The sequence below is a fragment of the Bidens hawaiensis genome, unplaced genomic scaffold (genome assembly GCF_021521415.1).
Source record: "Bidens hawaiensis isolate Kalapana, Puna unplaced genomic scaffold, B.hawaiensis_p1.1 tig00032355_1, whole genome shotgun sequence".
Lineage (NCBI taxonomy): Eukaryota > Viridiplantae > Streptophyta > Magnoliopsida > Asterales > Asteraceae > Bidens > Bidens hawaiensis.
The window spans coordinates 104,552-124,693 of NW_027495491.1; the positions used below are offsets into that span (position 1 = coordinate 104,552).

Here is a 20,142-nt window from a genome sequence, read left to right on the forward strand (position 1 = left end):
TAATTTTTATTATTGGCTCATGGGTGCGGTTACACTGTAGGTCTGTGAGGCAGCTGATTCGAGTTGCAACCAAGACTGCTGGACTTTCAGAACATCAATTCCCAAGATACTTAAGAGTTTAATGGTGATTTTATAATTTTAAGCTCTTAAGTTTCCTATTGATTTTAGTTATTATAACTTCATTCACAACCTCACCTATAATTGCAAGAGTATGTACCTTTTTGAAACATAAGAGACGAGAATTCGTTCACTCTGTCTATCGCAATCGCATTTTAAAGAATTTCCTGCATTCTTGGTTCTGCTTATTCTTATTACATGTATTATTTTTGGGTGCTAGGCAAATCCCGTTTGTACTTCTACTATAGCTATTGTATCTTGGGAGACAAACGGGTTTACTTGGTTGACCCGGAATATATTTTAAGGAACTTCTGTTGAATAGAAATCCTCACCACCATACCCATTACCCAATGCGTTTCATCTTTGCTGTATTGTAATTCGATTAATTTTTTAATAAAGTTTATTTTATATTGTTTTCATTTTATGAACGGTTGCCTACAAAACATGAGAACCACAAGCTAATTGTAAACGAGTTAAGATGATACAAGAAATTTGTTAGTTTCAAACTTAATTTTAAAAAAATATCTGACTTGTTATAAATGTAACAAATGAGTACATTGCAAACCAGGGTACAGCTTATTGAAGTTGAAAACAAGAGTTCATTGAAAGAATTGATTCAAAAACTTAATTGCTAGAAAACCACCTCTTAACCAACGCAAAGCATTCTGCTGGCTTGAACTCCGGGGCTGTGTGACCGGCTCCCTACATATCCATCCATTATAATTAGATATACACAATTATCAACCTTTTTTTAATATTTCGGTCATAAGACGACTTAGTTATTCTAATTTATGTTTCGGTCTAAAGTGATTTAATGTTTTCAAGTCTATTTTTCGTTCGACTTAACAGTCTCACCAAAAATGGTTACTTTTTTCGTGGTATTACTTTCCTGTCCCTATCAAAAATACTAGTAAATAATTAATTACTTTAGTGTATGTACCCACCTTTACAGTAGCAAATACTAGTGAATAGTTATGGCGGGCATAGCTGGTTGTGTATCCTGATGCTTGACCGTTTACATAATATGCCTCCCAGTTACTTTTTGTGATCGTTAAATTAAGAGAATTTATCCACTTTCGTGTGCCCACGTGTGAAACCATCATGTCATGATCTCCGCTGTTAACAATATAATTTCACAAAGAAATCATAAGTATTTATATATCCACCAACAAAGGCAACATATATGTCATGCATTCAACACATGCATATATAATTAGTTAATTAATTAATACCTGAATATTAAAGCTCGACAGTTTCTCTTAGTTAATCTTTCGTGGTAGACAACACTGCTCTCGACATTGAATTCGTATTGTGGCATTGAAGGGTTGCTGTAATTGTACTTCATGTCCAAATTACATAACAACCACTCGTAAACGGTTCCCTAATCACATTCATTATAATAAAAAACTAATTCATCATAACTTAGCTACCTGAGGAGTAGGGGTGCAAACAAGTCGATGCGCTCACGAACTATTTGAGCTCGGCTTGCAAAAGAGCTCGATCGAGCCGAGCATAAACGAGCCCAGGCTCGAGCCTAAAAATACTCTCGTTTATTACACGATCTTGAGCCCAAGCTTCATTTAACGAGCTTAAGTCGGCTCGCGAGCCTGTTATTTATATAATTTATATAATATGTGTGTATATATAAATCAATAATAGTAAACGAGTCAAGCTCGTTCTTGAACACTACTCACGAACCAAGCTCGAGCTTTAGAAATAGAGATTGAAACGAGCTAAGATCGAGCTCTGAATAAGTTAAATGAGCGCTCATTTGCACCCCTAGTTAATAGAAATAAAGAAGCTTTTCTTGGTTGCATTCATGAGTATACATACCTCCCGTACGTTTAGTGCTTTCATGACATTTTCGTTGCTGGCCCAAACGGTTGCGTAGTCATAATACACATCCTAACGTCACGGGCAAATGAAAAACAAATAAATAAATTTGGGTGTTTAATCTAACATAAATGTTAATCAAATGGAAAATGGCGGTAAACGACAGAATTACTCGACAAAAGGTATCCGCAACTTCATGAAGCATTTTAATTGGATTAGCCTTTGTAACAGGATTTACACTTTTAAACAATTGGGTTGCCGGTTTACATTCAGGATCCAAAATTTGTTGGATGTTGATGCCTTTAACACGCTAGAATTATACAAAAAAATAAAAATAAAAATAAAAAAAATAAAAACTTTGAAAATAATGACAATAAAATAAACTGAAACATACTTACTTGATCAACTTCATCAAGATCCAACATACATGGGAGATTATTGGAGTTAGCTCTTGCATAATTTCCATTGCAATCCTTTTTGGTTGCCTGCATATACAAATTAATTAATTATCAGTGGAACTTTAAAAGAATTATATATATATATATATATATATGTGGGGAGTGATATTTTGAGAACCATGTTGAGTTGTAATAACTTAAAAATTTGATTCTTGACCACACATTTAATTAAATAGATTAGATTATGTGATTGAGATTAAATGTAAATTAAAAAATTAAAGTAGGAGAGAGAATAAAGATATATAGTGATTACACAACTTTACACGTCTGTTGCACATATGTAATAAGTCGACTCGGTGCTTAAGAAATTATGTAATTTTTTTACGTATATGCAACCTACATATATTACGTATGTTTAAAAAAATTAGAAAAAAAAATTGTTACTTTAAGTTCTTTCGAGTTCTTAAAACTCAAAGTGGTTCTTATTTAAAATCTCCCATATATATATATGTGTGTGTAAAAACGCATTAGTGGAACTTTAATGATATATACCTCATATAATTCTGGGGAGATAAGTGCCAAACGATAAGCATATTCGAGTCTAGAATTTAAGTCACTGGTTTTGTCTGTCAGAGGGTTTCCTGCTATGTATCCCTGTGCATTGCTGGCTGGTTAACATATGTTGGAAAATAATGCATGGTTCTTAATTGCATAAATAATATTGTACTTATATATATAGAGAGAGAAAACTCATTCTTAGATTGCTAGAGACAAAACTAAAAAACTCTTAAAGAGTTGTGTCTAAAAGCTGCTGGATTTCGAATGGGAAAAAATGAATGTTGATGTAACATATAATTTGTGGATTTTGTTTTGGGAGTTAGTTCCTTATAAGCTTTTCATAATAAAATGAAGGTTAGAGTTTCTTGTCAAAATACCATTGAGTAGTGTTAACTTTGATTTAAAAAACGCAATATTTAAATCATTTTGTTATTCAAGTGCTCATTTCTGGACTGCATGTAGTATATCTTTACTTGGCATCAAATAGAGATGTTTCTCAAGAATCTATAGGAAACGATGCAATTTTTTGTTTCTTTTTAGGAGTCTACATTTGGTGTCTTTTTTTAAGATGTTGTAGGGGTATGGTACTAAATCCGGCTTACGACCTTAATTTATTATGTTTGGCTTATTTTATTATATGGACTAATACAATATTATTGGGCTGAGAGGGTTTTGTGGAGGTAACCCTAACTGGGCTAGGCCCATTAGGGTACCATGATGGTGGCCATGAGGCTCCCTATATAAGGAGGTCTCCACCTCCTTATTAAAGGTTGTTCTCAATAAGAGCCACCACCATAACCATTTTTGTGTCTGTAAACAAGAGATCCTCGAGATTTCTTAGCAGTCACCTCCACACCCCCAAATACCATTGCAGATCTGAGCGGAGGAGAGCGAGATTTGGTTACATCATCCCGTAGAAGACGATCCGAGATTTGGTTAGATCTCAAGCTACCGGAGAAGAAGATCGAGTCGTGGTTCGTTCATCTCGAAGACCGGGGAACATCGTCATGGATCAGGTCAGATTCATTTCATGTTTCTTCATTGGCGCCATCCGTGGGACCGGCAACGAACCACGTCTTGATTTTCGTCTCGGTTCTCAGATCTATCCATGAAATATTCCAGATCTAGGATTTTTTCCTCTCTAGAAAAATCCAGATCTTGAAGTATAAAAAAAATATATTAAAACTACCTGATTCGGACGGTCAAACCTCCGGATCTATGATGGTTTTAGATCTTCTCTACTCCAAGCTTCAGATCTGTTTTTACACGATTACAAATCGAGAATTACAGATCTGGGTTATAGATCTGAGTTTTTTGTGTAATGGAGACCAGATCTGATTCAGATTTCTTTATACGCGAGTTTGTTTGAGCAATAATCACGTTTCAGATCTACATTTTTGAAAAAACCCACTGAACTTTGAGTGGTAAATATTCTTGGAGCTAGAAAAGAGGTGTCACCATCAGTATGAAGATATTTTAAAAGGAAGGGTACAACTCGCATAACACATAGTACAACATGCCTATGCTTTGTATCCTCTTAAGGGGACAACCTGTGAACCCTTCATACTTTTTCTGCATCATGACTCCGGAGAAATTTCCCTAAGTCGTACACATGAAACCAACAACGGCGGAATGCTCCGATGCCTTGCATGCGCGATCCCGCGGATCAACGACCCGCCATCATGCATGCGCGCCGCCTTGGATGTGCATTCCGCCGCCATGAACAGACGTCCTGCGAAACAACTAGCCGCCATGCATGTACACCCACGGATCACCTTTTTGCTTCCATGCATGCGCCGCATCGGAGGAACACTCCTCGCCATGCATGCGCCGCCTTGGAGGAAGCCGCATCGGAGGAACACTCCGACGCCATACAAGTGCGCTGCGGACGAACTCTCCCGGCCATGCATGCGCCGCATCAGAGGAACACCCCGACGCCATGCATGCGCAGTGCCGAGGGTCAAGACTCTATTGCCATGCATGCACGCCACCAGAGATCAAGTCTCTGCTTCCATGCATGCGTACTGCCGAGGATCATCACTCCACCGCCATGCATGCACACCACCTCCGCCGAGGAACCGCGCCTCCCGCTTGTTAGATCCACAAAGTCCGCTATGACCGAAAAAGTTTATACACATGCGAAGGATAGACCCGCTTGTACGCTACCGTCAGCCGCGGGTCATAACCGAGATCCGCGTATCAACACCTGCGGGTTGGCAATGCCACCCGCGGATCGTAACCATGCTGCGTGCCGCCACGTATCAACACCTGCGGGTTGGCAATACCACCCGCGGGTCAACACCTGCGTGCCACCATGCATGCGCGCCGGCGGGTCCTCTCTCCGCCGCCATGCATGCGCACGGCCGAGGATCAAGACTCCGCCGCCATGCATGCGCGTCACCGTAGATCAAGTTTCCGCTTCCATGCATGCACACTGCCGAGGGTCACTTAACACGGGTCTCTTATGAACGTCGCGGGTCTTTATGAACGCTAAGGGTCACTTACCGTGGGTCACATGTGTGTTCCTTAGAATAAATTCCAAACAGCTGGAGGTCACCCACACACGCATATCGGTGCTCTTCCATCACCACCGGAGCAACTAAAGTTTAACAGTCTCGGAAAAACTCCGCCACCGCGGAAATATCCATGCTCCGCCGTGATGCATGCGTGCCCGCGAGTCATCACTCCGTCGCCATGCATGCGCGCCCGCGGAAACCACCATGTGGGTCGGAAGACGACTCCATGCCTTCGGTTTTACGCAGAAGACTCCGCCTCAATGCATGCGCGCCCGCGAGTAACCGCTCCGCCGCCATGCATGCGCACCGCGGATCAAAACCCCATGCGGGTTGGAAGACGACCCCATGCGGGTCAAAAATAGTACAATATGAGCTTGGAAGACGACACCATTCATGGGCGCCGTGCTCCGACATAACAAACTCTGACCAAGGCGGGTCACCTGCAAGTTCCGCAGGTAAGCACCCGACCACCGTTCATATGCGCCGATGGGTTTCAACAATACGTCACCATGCATGCGAGCTAAGGATCATCGTGTCACCGTGCAGGCATGCGTGTCCCGCTGATCAACTCTACGCCGCCATGTGTGCGCTTCCGCAGATGAACAATCCGCCGCCATTCATGCGCGCCATGCACATGTTGCACTCCACCGACATGCTTGCGCGCCGCTGCTGATAGTGCACTACGCCTTCATACATCATGCGCGCAGCCGCGCGTCAACACTTCGCCGCCACATGGCCACGCGCCAAACATAAAGGTCGGGAGCCTAATACTATCCCAAACGGCCACGCGCCAAACATAAAGGTCGGGAGCCTAATAATATCCCAAACGGCCACGCGCCAACGTAGGTTGGGCACACCTCATAATTTTCCCGATGATGGAAACCTTGTAATACATCCACTTTTAGTTGATATGTTTTTGCAGGTTCGGCTACGAGTCGCACAAGCACCTATGACATTATTATTTTGAAGACAAGCCGGGATAGTCATCCTGCGTAGAAGAGGCCCTTGTGGGCCAGTCATTATCATCATATTATAGCTCATAAGCCGCAACTCGAGCATGCTTCATTATTTTATAGCTCGCCCCGCGCCACTATTGTTATGATGCGTGCTATATCTTATTCATGCCAGTGCACCATTATTATCATAAGAATCACAACATGTCACCATCATGGAGAAAACCTCTCAAAACTCAAAGACAATAAAGACAAGGCCGAAGAAAGGGGAAAAAACCGCCTCATATCCTAACACACCTTATGAAGTCCAGCGCTCCACCTAAACGCTTGCACGCCTAGGAGCAACACTGGACTTGGGGGGCTTGTAGGGGTATGGTACTAAACCCGGCTTACGACCTTAATTTATTATGTTTGGCTTATTTTATTATATGGACTAATACAATATTATTGGGCTGAGAGGGTTTTGTGGAGGTAACCCTAACTGGGCTAGGCCCATTAGGGTACCATGATGGTGGCCATGAGGCTCCCTATATAAGGAGGTCTCCACCTCTTTATTAAAGGTTGTTCTCAATAAGAGCCACCACCATAACCATTTTTGTGTCTGTAAACAAGAGATCCTCGAGATTTCTTAGCAGTCACCTCCACACCCCCAAAAACCATTGCAGATCTGAGCGGAGGAGAGCGAGATTTGGTTACATCATCCCGTAGAAGACGATCCGAGATTTGGTTAGATCTCAAGCTACCGGAGAAGAAGATCGAGTCGTGGTTCGTTCATCTCGAAGACCGGGGAACATCGTCATGAATCAGGTCAGATTCATTTCATGTTTCTTCAGATGTCATGTTCTTTGTTAGATATAAGTATTTTTCTTATATATAATTGGGCTTGATAATGCTTAAATTCTGTCATTTGTATATGCTTTAACAACCAAATCTGAACTTACATGTTACAAGCTTGAAATTGAAAAATAGCTTTATACAATGATTGCTACCAAGAACCCTACAACAACATATATAGGATGTTTGGTCTTTTGAACTTTTCTTTAATTTGTGTATATGGTTGTTTGAAAATTGTTGTTTCAGGAAATGGAAACACTAATCTCCTCTGCTAAGTTGGCGGTCCCACGCGAGCCCCCCAACTTCATTGAGATCACAATTAAGCAAAGCTTATTATTTTATGTCTTAATGGTCTTTTTATTTACAAAAAATTAAATGCATAGTTGATTAATTTTATTACTGGAGTTGAAGAGTTTGAGAAATAATCATATGCAGCTGCTGATATTTTAAATTATCTTACACTAATGAAGATCAAAAACTATTGTAAGTAATTAATTTAAGAAAGTAGTAGTTTAGTTTATACTTGAAAGTTGTTAATCAAAGAAACACTTCCATATTCATTTAGGTAATTTTCTGCTTTTCTTTCATTTATATATTATATTCAAGACTGAACTTAGTATTTTTGTTTTTCAATTAATGTAGAAAAGGGCAGAAAGTGGTAGAAGTTAAAAGAATAATCGTTTAAATTTCCTCTAGGATTTCAAAGGTGAATCTTGCTTTATTTTAACTTTTAGTGATAGCTAATAGAAAAACTTTCTATGTGCATTGAATATTGACTAGTGACAAAATGATTCTAGCTAGCTGAGAGCTTGTGATTATTATGATGGATAAAGGAGATTGCACAAAGTCAAAGATGGTTTGTAGAAGGTTGTTTATATTTGGCTATTTGGATTAAAGTAAATGTTTGGATAGTTTTTTTAGGTAAAAGTGAATGTTGTAGACTACTTGGTCAATATGGATGCTTTAGTTCAAGTTATTTATAAATTGTTCTTTGTTTATTACATTTTCTTATAATTTATGTTTATATAATTTTGATATGGATTGAAGGATTAAACGGTGATGATGTAGGTGAAATATATATTAAAAAAAATTAGAATAACGTCTTATTGCCACACAACAAATCGTCTTATTAGGCTTTATTATGGCGTTTATATGGTGCCTAACAAAAAATTACAAACCACCTTATTAGGCTTTATAAGGCATTTTAATACGGCGTCTTTTAATGTCAAATATGACGGTTTTAGTAAAACATTATAAAGCGGTTATATGTAACCTTCTTAAAACGTTTTAGCACTAAAAAAAAGGTCAATGTTCAAATACTACAGTGGTTTTTAAGCCGGTACGCTTATCGCCTTATTTGGTTAAAAAAAACATCACATTAGGTCTTTTTTTATACTAGTGATAATTACACTACTTTATTCGCATAGTTAGCATGTTTTTTTAGTTTATACGTTAACTTTCCCCTATATATATGTACATACACTTACTTGAATGTTTACAATTGGCTCTAGTCCTTCATCGTTTCCTTTATATAACTCCTCAGTGATCATTGGAATGACAATTCCCGAATAAGAAATTCCAGTAACATATACAGGATTTTTCATAAACTTTGGATGATTCCTAACAAACTTCATGCAAGAATTAAGAATTAGTTAGCTGCATTCATTGATGATAAACATTAATGTAATGTATGTGAGAATAATCATCATTAAACCAAGGTGGCGGGTGTAAATTAATAACCTTTCTCATAAATTCAGCTGTTTGTGAGGCCGATGCTGTATCACTAGAACGAGCCGCTTCAGGTGTTTTAGTGTATGAATAGCCGGTTAATGTTGGTGCATCCAGATATATCACACTTGCCACATTTGTCCAAGAATTCGGGTCCAATTGTAATGCAGGGACGTTATCCAAATAATTCCCATATTGAATTTGCATTGGACCTATATATAAAAAATATATAACCTCATGAATTCAAACATGTACGTAAATTAATTGGACTGGTCAAATTTTTTAGTATGGTAGGATGATGATCATGTTGTTGATAAATAACTATTAACGTAGACATAGTAGGTTAGCTATTAAATTGGTTAGTTAGTCTCTATAGAAATTGTAGTAGGTTAGCTATTAAATTGGTTAGTTAGTCTCTATAGAAATTGCAGAGACTTTAAAAACATCCTCATTAATATAAGGAAGGTGATCAACTTCTGGATGACTGTTTTCCATGGATAATATTAATAATCGAACAACAACAACAACCTACCTTCCAACTATTCTTCAATTTTCTTTTAAGATTAAGAGTCAACTACATATAATTTTCATATCTTACACTACTAATAAACAAAAATAAAGATAGGTTTTTTCATGAACATTATATGTTACATTATTCAGGGTAACTTGTGACCTAGCTAAAATTTGTTTATATTGGATGACGAATTGAATATTTGTGATAAAATAGCAAATATTGTATATAAACATATTTTATCAAGTTTATAAATTTGAAATTACAGACTTCTCATTGTTTTTACAATACGTTTCATTTCTTTTTTACCTTTAATTTTGTTCATTTATTTCAAATAGCAAAACTTACTTTTTTTTATTTGATAAATCTCGTGTAATACACGGATTGAAAAGACAGGATAATAATATATACTTTGGATACAACTACGGATTTTATCACACCACTCTTTAATTCTTTATTACCAGCTTCATTTAAAAAATATATCCAGCGATTAAGAAAGAATTGTAGTGAACGTGGTCTTGTAATTTAAAGGAAAATTAATTTTAAGGGATGGTTTAATTATGAGCAGATTAAGGAATGAGATGAGTACCTATTTCAAAAAAGAAGGCCCGGAGAGTGGCACAACCAGGTCCTCCGGCGAGCCAAATAATGAGAGGATCTTCCTCGGGGTTCCCTTCCGATTCAACAAAGTAGTAAAATAATTGCACAGCTTCATCTTCTCCTACTCCGATATACCTGCGTTCATTTTCACATCCTTGCACAATTTAAAAACCCACCTCAGTAGTGGAAAATAGAAAATGTCGGTAACAAGGATTTTCTTGTTGATTTCATTATTTTCATGCCTATTTTATGATGTTCTAATCGTAATGGCTAGGGGTGTTTACGTTTGGCTTGAAACCGTCCAAATAAATCATCGGTTTGGTTTCGTGGTCGGTTTTCGTTATTAACTTTCAGTCGGTCGGTTTCAATAATTTCAAACGTTATGTACGGTTTGGTTTACGGTTTATACTAAAAACCAGCAATGTAAAACTGGACCGAACCGTAAGATTTTATACTATATTTTGATTGTTCAAATGTTTCCTACACATATATAAATATATGTATCTTAGGCTTAGGGGGTGTTTGTTTACCTCTTATTGGTACCATTAAGATGTAAATATCTGAATCGCTCAGATATATGAGTGTTTGGCAACTTCAGATATTACGTCTGAATGAAAACTTGAACCTCTGAATCGCTCAGCCGAAATTAGAGTATGAATGAGATCTAGGACCAAAAACCCCTCATGAACTTGCTTCTCATCTGGATCCCTTCCAATCCTTAACCTAACAACCGCCGCTCTATCCCTCCCTCCCTCCCAATTGACGGCGTTGATTCCCAGTCAACAGGTCTTTCTCATCTGCGATTCATCCCAACCCTCAACCAGGTAATTTTTTTCTCCAAAAATTGATGAACAAGTTGGTTCGTTCTTTGTTGTACCATCTGCTAAGGTGTTTATGTGTTTATATTTTATAACATTGACTAATTAGATTGATGGTATCGGTCATAATTGTTCGAGATTAGGGCCTCAATTCTAGAGATTAGGGCTTCAATGGTGAAATAAACTATTGATAATGAGATTCTGGATGTTAAATGCATACATGTTTTATTGAATTTACATGTTTCATTCTTTTTCAATAGAACTAACAGATAGGGGTGTTCAAGGTCGGGTGTTTACAGTTTTTGGATCAAACCATAACCCAACCGTTAGTAATGGTTTTTGATAATCGTAAACCAAAACCGAACCGTTGGAAATAAAAACCGAACAAACCAAACCTTTACTAACGGTTTGGTCCGTTAGACTCAAAACAAAACTAACTTCGATTGGGTTGCCTGTTAGACTCAAAACAAGTTATTAACTCGGACTATATGATACTTTAATTAAACTGTGTATTTGCGTTCGAGTAGGACTAGGCCAAAGGATATCTATATAAGCCTTTAGTATTTGATGTATTATTTAAGTTTTTAGTTCGTCTTTCTTAAATAAAAAGAGTTAGATGGTTTTTGTTTGTCAAAATAGTGTCTGCACAAGATTGATTGCCAGCAGCCTTAGTAATTGGGTTGAGGTCTTTCTGTTCATGCAGAAGGAATAGGAACTGCTGCAATTTTTTAGTTCTTATTGTGTTGTCAATCACTTGTGAAACTCTCCTAGATTAAACAGAAGCCAGTATCCCAACTTGGCCTGAATGATTAATGACAATGTTTAGTGTCCCAACTTGCACCTGTTGAACATCAAATATTTCTAACGGGCCGGCCGGCTATTTTTAAGTATAAAACTTTTTAATCATTTTGATACAAATGATAATATTATTATATAATGGGTTAACAAAAAAAGGGAAGAAACTCAAATTTGTTTGTGGATTTATGTTATCTCGAGTCGAGTTATTCGGGTGTTGTTTAATCAGGTTTCGGGCTACTTGGGGTCGTTCCGGTGTTTTTTATATTTAATCAGGTTCTAGTAAGTATGGTGTTATTAATCAGGTTTCATCAGGTTGCTTGGGGGCGGGCTGTTTTATTTTAGTTTTGGTAATCAATTCCGGTTAGATTAAACAAGGGAAAAAAGTAACAGATATGGGTTTTTTTTTGTTAATTTTAACTTGGTGTCGTTTTTAACCCTATTCGATTACAAAAACCGATGCGAAACCATCGGAAACGAACTCGATTACCGAATCTAACCCAAAGCAGCCCGGAACCCGAACAACCCAACCCGATAACAAATTTGATTTTATTTCCTTTTAAGCCTGAAACCCAACCCGAGAACACTATTGATGCATACTTTTGTTTCTTTAGAAATTCAAGAACATAAAACTTGTACTTACATATTTTTGCTTTTCACACTAGACAATTATTTTTAGTTTATTTTATGTATAGCTTGTACTTACATTATTTGTATTGTTGTTTACATTCTAGTTCTGATCCCCTAAGTTGTTGGTTGTTTACCTTTGTTGTGGTAATTTGTTTTTTTTAGAAATGGCCCAAAAAGAAATGACCCATAAAGAAATGGCACAAAAAAAGAGTAGGATCCGTTGGAGTCACGAGACTATTGACAACACATTTCTTGAAGCATGTCTTCATGAAATTACACTTCATGAACTTCAAGGAAGTAGCCTTAAACCAATATCATGGAAGAATGTAGCAGATAAACTGAAAATAGAACACAACATCATTTGGATTTTAATATGCTTTCATGGATATTGAAGTAATAATATGTAATTTGGATATTCTATGATGTTTTGTATTTTCTGTTTATACTTATTTATCATTCGGAGTTCCAAGCAAACAAATACATTTAATTCAACATAAAATAGTTCAGAGGGTAAGATAGTCATTTTGTACAGTTATTCAGATGTCCAACCAAACAGACTTTATCTTGTTCAGATCTTACTGGCTCAGACTCTCTTAACCATTCAGACCTCTTTATGGTTTAGCACTTAATGATTCAGTATTTGCCAAACAACCCCTTAGTTAATTATTTATAACCCGTTTTAGTTTACTTACATGCATTTCGATCTTTTGCAATAGTCTCAAACTAAATAGAAGATACCAAGGTCCGTGCACATTGTCTTTCTGCACATTGTCTTTCTATAAGGGTGTGTTTGGGATTTGCTTATTTTCACCAACTTATAACTTATTAACATTTTGAAAAGTAATAAGGTGTTTGGAATTGCCTTTAATGTGAGAGGGAAAAGTTAATAAGTTATATTTTTATAACTTATTAACTTAATAAAAAATTATAAGGAGGTAAAATAAGGAATCCCGAACACCCCCTAAGTCTCAAACAAAATAGAAAATCCAACTCTATTTGTGTTTTCATTATATTATGAAATTTTGGACAATAGTTATTTCTAGCTTTTTTAAATAACTTGAACTAAAGTGTAACGAGCCAAAACCATGGAATCAAACCAAAAACAAACCGTTGTAAAAAGTTGATTCGGTGTGTAAAAAATATTGTAGTTATTTTACGTACATGTAACCTACATGTTACATATATGTTAAAAAGAATTCAAAAAAATTTTTATTACGATTAGTTCTTTTTAGTTTTTAAAACTCAGAGCGATACTTAAAAGAAATCATATATATATATATATATATATATATATATATGGTTAGGTTAGAACAAAAACTCACTTGAGTTGTGAAAACTCTAGAAACCTATTCTTAACCACATGTTTTTAATTAAAGATTAAATCTTGATTCACAATTAAAGTTAATAAAAAATGTAAACACTTTCTCTCTCCTAAAAACATATATAAAATTTAATAAAAAATATATAAAAAAATAGCAAAACATTTTTTTTCAGGATTTCGATGTTTTGTATTAAATGTAACAACGATGTTACATAGGGTTTTCACGGGTTTTCTCAACTCAAGAGGGTTTTCAAACTATCTTCTCCTATATATATATAGGCAAAGTATAGAATGAAAACCCACTTGAGTTGTGAAACCCGTATAAACCCTATGTAACATCGGTTTTTTTTTTTTTTTTACATGTAATATATGTTGTTACATTTAATACAAAACATCGAAATCCTGAAAAAAAAATGTTTTGCTATTTTTTTACATTTTTTTATTAAATTTTATATATGTTTTCAGGAGAGAGAAAGTGTTTACATTTTTTATTAACTTTAATTGTGGATCACAAAATTTAATTTTTAATTAAAAACATGTGGTTAAGAATAAGTTTCTAGAGTTTTCACAACTCAAGTGGGTTTTTATTCTAATCTAACCCTATATATATATAGGGAAGGGATATTTTGATAACCATGTTGAGTTTTAAGAACTTAAGAACTTAATTCTATGCCACACATTTAATTAAATGGATTGGAATATGTGGTTGAGATTAAATCTGACAAAAAAGACAAAGTAGGAGAGAGAATAAATATGTAAGTGGTTACACTAACTTTTACGTCCGTTACACATGTGTAAAAAGTCGACTCGGTGCGTAAAAATTCTGTAATTTTTTTACGTGTATGTAACCTACATATATTACGAATGTGTAAAAAAAATTCGAAAAAAAATCGTTATACTGAGTTTTTTCGAGTTTTTAAAACTTAAAGGGGTTCTTATATATACATATAGAGAGGGAGAGAGAGACCCGGTTTCCAATTTGAAAGGCAGAGGACCAGGATAGCCGGGGAGGGTTTTGACAATGGTCTGAGATTGAGCAAGGATGGAAGAAGCAGCCAAGGTGAACATCAAGTGTAGAAGCCGCATAACCAAAGAAGTGGGTTTCGACTTCGACATCTTCTTGTAAGAAGATAAAGCATGCGTATTCTTGTTTGGAGTTTTATAGATTGACAATGAAAGCTGTAGTAATTAAGCAATTAAATAGAGCAGCTGGTGTAATAAATTAGATTTGTCAAACCAAGGAAATAATCAATCACATGTGCTACTGTAATTTGAACGGATGCCAGCCGGAGAAAATATAATTATTTATTTTAAATAAATTAACATTGTTACGTAGTTTGCTTTCTCTATAGACAGAATTACAAATTTTGTCCTTTAAAAATAGCCAAAAACCGGTTCGTGTCCTTTTCTAAGTTTCTTTGCAGGCGGTGTACTTTAAACTTTTTTTTCCTTCAAGTTTTGTCCTTTACGCTAACTGGGTTAGAAAAAGTCAGTTAAATGCCCTCACGTGAGACGCATGTGAGGGCATTTTTGTCTTTTCGTATTACCTGCAACTAAGCCCTCTGTATCACTCTTCCCCATCTTTTTAACCCAACCCCACCTTCAATCGATTCAATTCCCCGGCGACGCGACTCAATTAGGGCTTCAATCAGGGCTTCAATTAGGGCTCGTGTCCGACGCGACTCAATTAGGGCTTCAATCAATTAGGGCTCGATGCGAAATTCAAATACCAGGGCTCAATTGATGATGGCTTACTGTGTTTGTGGCAAGGTAGCAGTTGTTCGAACTTCATGGACTGTTAGAAATCCAGGTCGTCGGTTTTTCTCTTGTCCGGACATGGTAAGTGTGTAATTCGATTTAAGTTCCAGTCAATTGTTTATACTTCATGTTTCTCCTCTTTTGCAGACATCGGATTGCCCCTTTCTTGGATGGCGTGACCCACCAATGTGTGAACGGGCATTGGAGATTATCCCGGGCTTATTGAAATCGAAAAACATGGTTGAACAAAGTTTAGAGAGTTATAAAGAACAAGCAAGGAAGATGAAGAACAGATTGGTCATTAGTTGGATCATTTTCATTGCAATTGTAATTGCAATGAAAATGTAACTAGTTGACTGAATTTGAAGTTGTTGACTATTTGTATTTTGACTTTATTAGTTAATTTAGGACTTTATGCATTTTAAGTATTATGTATTTTGACTTTATTTTGGATGTAATTTTGGATCCCTTTTAAGCAATGTATCATCAGTTTATTTTGGATCTTTGGTTAGTTTATTTTGGACTTTTGGATGGATTGTATACACAATCTGCACATTGTGCACTATCTACACATGATGCACAATCTGCACATTGTGCACTATCTACACATTATGCAGAATCTGCACATTATGCACAATCTGCACATCATACACAATCTGCACATCCATCTATCTGCACATCATGCACAATCTGCACATTGTGCACTATCTATCTACACATCCATCTATCTGCACATTATGCACAATCTGCACATCATCCATCTATCTGCACATCCATCTATCTGCACATCATGCACAATCTGCACATCATACACAATCTGCACATCCATCTATCTGCACATCATGCACAATCTGCACATTGTGCACTATCTATCTACACATCCATCTATCTGCACATTATGCACAATCTGCACATCATACACAATCTGCACATCCATCTATCTGCACATCATGCACAATCTGCACATTGTGCACTATCTATCTACACATCCATCTATCTGCACATCATGCACAATCTGCACATTGTGCACTATCTATCTACACATCCATCTACAACATCCATAAACCAAGAGATGAATAATGCATAATATGATCTGATCTGATCTGATCTGATCCAAGGGCAAATAAGTAAAAACTGCCAAACCATTAAATTAAGTAAAATCTGATCCAAGGGCAAATATGTCCATCTGCAGTTATGCACAACCATTACCATACCATGAAAAACTTCAAAAACATGAAAAACTTAATACATCCATAACAACTTAATACATCCATACAAGTGTTTGAAAAACTTAAAATAAGTCCAGACAACAACTTAATACATCCATACCATGAAAAACTTCAAAAAAAGTCTAACAACTTAATCTGCAAAAACAGTCATAAAAATATCCATACCATAAAGTCATAAAAACTACAAAAACAGTCAAACAGTAGGCACATTAATCTGCAAAATTTTTCATGCATGATCTCTTGTTGTGACCCTTTTGACCACATGTCCCACAAGTGTTTGATCCTTTTGCCTTTGTCTTTCTCACTGCCTTCACTTTCTGGCCTTCACTCTCCACAGCCTTTCCCTTGCCCTTTGCATCAACCTTTGACTTTTTCCTTGAACCACCATCTTCCCTTTCCACTGCTGACTTTTTCCTTGATTTCTTTGGCCTTCCAGTTTGCTTTTTTAATTTAGGAGCTGTGATCTGGATTGGGACTTGTGATGTGGGCCACATACTCATACCATTGATGGGATACACCTTGTAGCTATACACTGCCTTCCACCTATCCATTGTGTAAATTGGTTTGACAAATGTTTCTGGCCTGCCAACAGATCTGTCATGTGCACCCTTCACCCAAATACATGCCACCACATGTCAACAAGGTATCCCAGTTATCTCCCATCTCCTACATGCACATGTACTTGTGCTCATGTTCACTACACACTGATCACCATATGGACCTGTTACCTGATAATGATCCTCACCGTTCCAATGCACAGAGTACCTATCATCCAAATATGTAAACCATTCACATCATTTACAAGACAAGTAAATATTCACATACAACTCACCTGCTTGCTTCCTTCTTCACTGACTCCATAATTTGTGTAGCATATGGTGTTAGTAACCCTGATGACCTATCAATTACCTTCAACACAGTAACAATCTTCCTCATCACATATTCTCTGATGTATTCCAGCAATGTGATAATAGGCTTGTCCCTTCCATCTACCAGCTTTGAATTGAAACATTCACACATGTTGTTGGTCAACACATCAGACATTGCTCTACCTATTATAACAAAACACAACAGATAAAGGACAAAACTTGAAAGTTATGAGAGAATAAAGGATACAAAATTAAAAACTTACCAGAGAAGTGTGACCTTGACCATGTTTCTGGTGGGATCTTAGATACCCAAAGATGACACCTTTTGTTCAAGTTTTTTAGGTTGTTCATCTCTCTCTCATATTGTGTAGGTGATGTACATCTAGCCAGCTTCCAAAGAGCATCCCTTAAAAGCTTTCCTTTGAAGAGTGATCTTAGGTTATCTTCAATGTGCCTCACACAAAACCTATGCTCTGCAGAAGGAAACAACTTATCTACATCCTGTATAAGACCCTTTTGCCTGTCACTCATAAAGGTAAACTTGGATCTGTTGTTTATATCCAAGTCATCACCAAGGCATTCCAAGAACCATTCCCAAGAGTTCAATGTTTCAGCTTCAACTACAGCATATGCAACAGGGTAGTATCCATTGTTTGGATCTAGAGCAACTGCTGTTAAAAGTTGACCAGGCCAAGCACTTTTAAGGAAAGCCCCATCCAGTCCCAACAGATCCCTACCTATTGCTTTGAACCCCTTTTTCAAAGACCCCAAACAGATGTATATCCTCTTGAATTGTCTTGTCTCAGATGTTGGATCTGAGCATTCTTCTAATTCAAGCTTCATTGTTATATCTGGATTAGTCCTCTTCAACTCTTCAATATAATCCCTCAATAACCCATATTGGATTCTGAAATTTCCAATTATATGTTCCCTGGCCAACATCTTTGCCCTATAAGCTTTCATCTCAGACACACCAACTTCAAACCTCCTTTGAAACCTTTCTTTGATGGATTTAACTTTCAGCTTTGGGTCATCTTGAAGATCAGTAACCAAATGGTTTGAGAGGAACCCGGCTGTGCAAGCATAAATTTCCCTAGATTGAAGGCATTTATGTTCATTTATCAACCTTGTAATTTTCCATGAAGCTGTTCTCTTTTGGTATGACAACAACAGTACCCAAGGGCATCTAATAGCAAGTGGGTCTTTCCTTTTTCCCCTACCCCCAATACTTTTCTGGACTGGTCCCTCATCTTTATTAGCACTGCTAGATCCAACCCCCTGCACTTCCATATCTCCTTCACACACAGCCCTGACCCTTACCAAATCATCTTTTCTTATCCTAATTTGTCTTCTTGTTTCAACTGCATGTGCCTTGATCATATCCTTCACCTCTGCTTTTGTACCAAAAACTTGTCCCACATGGAAAAGATAATCCATGTCCCCCTCATTTCTTTGTTTCTCATTATACATCCTATCATTATCCAACATCACATCATCCATTTCTATGTCCAAAACCTCTAAACTACAATTTGCATCCTGCTGTTCAACTTCAAAATCAGTATGCAGTCTGAAATCCCTCATATCTACATCTACATCATGTATTTCACCATCTTCATAGTTGAAGTCACTATCTGAATCTTCATCACCATCCCTAGTTTTCTTAACATTTTTAGATTTCTTTTTGTTCTTAGATTTCTTCACATTCTTTGGTTTCTTAACTGGACAACCCTCTAGATGTTCATCATCATCAGAACTCTCATCTCTCATTTCATAGTTAGAATCCCTACTATCATCAGTTCCACTTTCATCTGAACTTGAAGACTCATCTCCACTTTCTTCATCTGAAATTGAAGAATCTTCACTATCTTCATCCCCACCTCCATCCCCACCTCCATCCCCACCTCCATTGTAATCCATATCCACCTCATTTGTAGGCTGCACACCATATCCACCTCCATCCCCACCTCCATCTACATCACCATTGTAATCAATCTCCACCTCATTTGTAGGTTGCACACCAAAAGCATCCTCTCCAAACATAGGGTCAAATTCTGGATCCTCATGACATATATCAATCTGGTCTTGTTGTTCAACAACACCAACATTATTCTCTTCTTGAACATTCACATTTGCATCCTGTTTGTCTTGTTCCACAACTACCTCATTTGTGCTATCTTGCCATTCCAACAACAACATTTTCTTAACTGAGTTTGCTTTATCTAGTACGACCTCACTTGCAAGAAACTCCTCATCTGTTATCTCTTCAATGGTAAACTTTGAGGTGAGCAGAAGTATGTGTGTATAGAGGTGAACTCATGCTCAACATACACATTCATTAACTGATTAAAAGCTCCAATATACTTAGCAAATCCCCTAACATCATCATCACTTCCCAAAGCTCTAAGCCCCCAATCCAATTCTGAACCCGGTACTACATAATGGTAGAATCTAACCTTATCTGTAGGATAGGATAATTCAAGCAAGATTCGATCAAGCTCGTGAACTGAAAACTTGTCAATATCTAGCATGTCAACAAAATGGACAACGGCTCTCTTATAAACCCGTCCTGGAAATTTAGTGAAACTGCCACCATGGTGCATCTTGATCGTGAACAAATGTGGATTATTTACTATACAAACAAGATTAAACAGCTGTTAGTTAAATAAACCCAATT

At 36.9% G+C, this 20,142-nt stretch overlaps 1 protein-coding gene across 1 annotated transcript; it reads right to left on the reverse strand.

Annotated features, from left to right (window-relative positions):
- Window positions 1-741: 741 nt before the first annotated feature.
- LOC143583297 (serine carboxypeptidase-like 13) lies at window positions 742-14,698 on the reverse strand. The gene is made up of 11 exons (XM_077065638.1): window positions 14,580-14,698; window positions 10,038-10,183; window positions 8,950-9,149; window positions 8,697-8,837; window positions 2,901-3,002; window positions 2,349-2,435; window positions 2,123-2,260; window positions 1,951-2,022; window positions 1,350-1,498; window positions 1,062-1,233; window positions 742-819 (listed from the first exon to the last, which is right to left on the reverse strand). Exons 1-11 carry the CDS (start codon window positions 14,696-14,698, stop codon window positions 742-744), a joined length of 1,404 nt encoding a protein of 467 aa, XP_076921753.1.
- Between the last annotated feature and the right edge of the window lie 5,444 nt (window positions 14,699-20,142).

Excerpts from the sequence above, each read along its gene's own strand:
- LOC143583297 (XM_077065638.1), bottom strand. The coding sequence starts at position 14,698 with ATGCGGCTTCTACACTTGATGTTCACCTTGGCTGCTTCTTCCATCCTT. Across the intron at positions 8,838-8,949 it reads CAGCTGAATTTATGAGAAAG|TTTGTTAGGAATCATCCAAA; the intron begins GTTATTAATTTA and ends TCTTGCATGAAG. Across the intron at positions 1,499-1,950 it reads AAGCACTAAACGTACGGGAG|GGAACCGTTTACGAGTGGTT; the intron begins GTATGTATACTC and ends GAATGTGATTAG.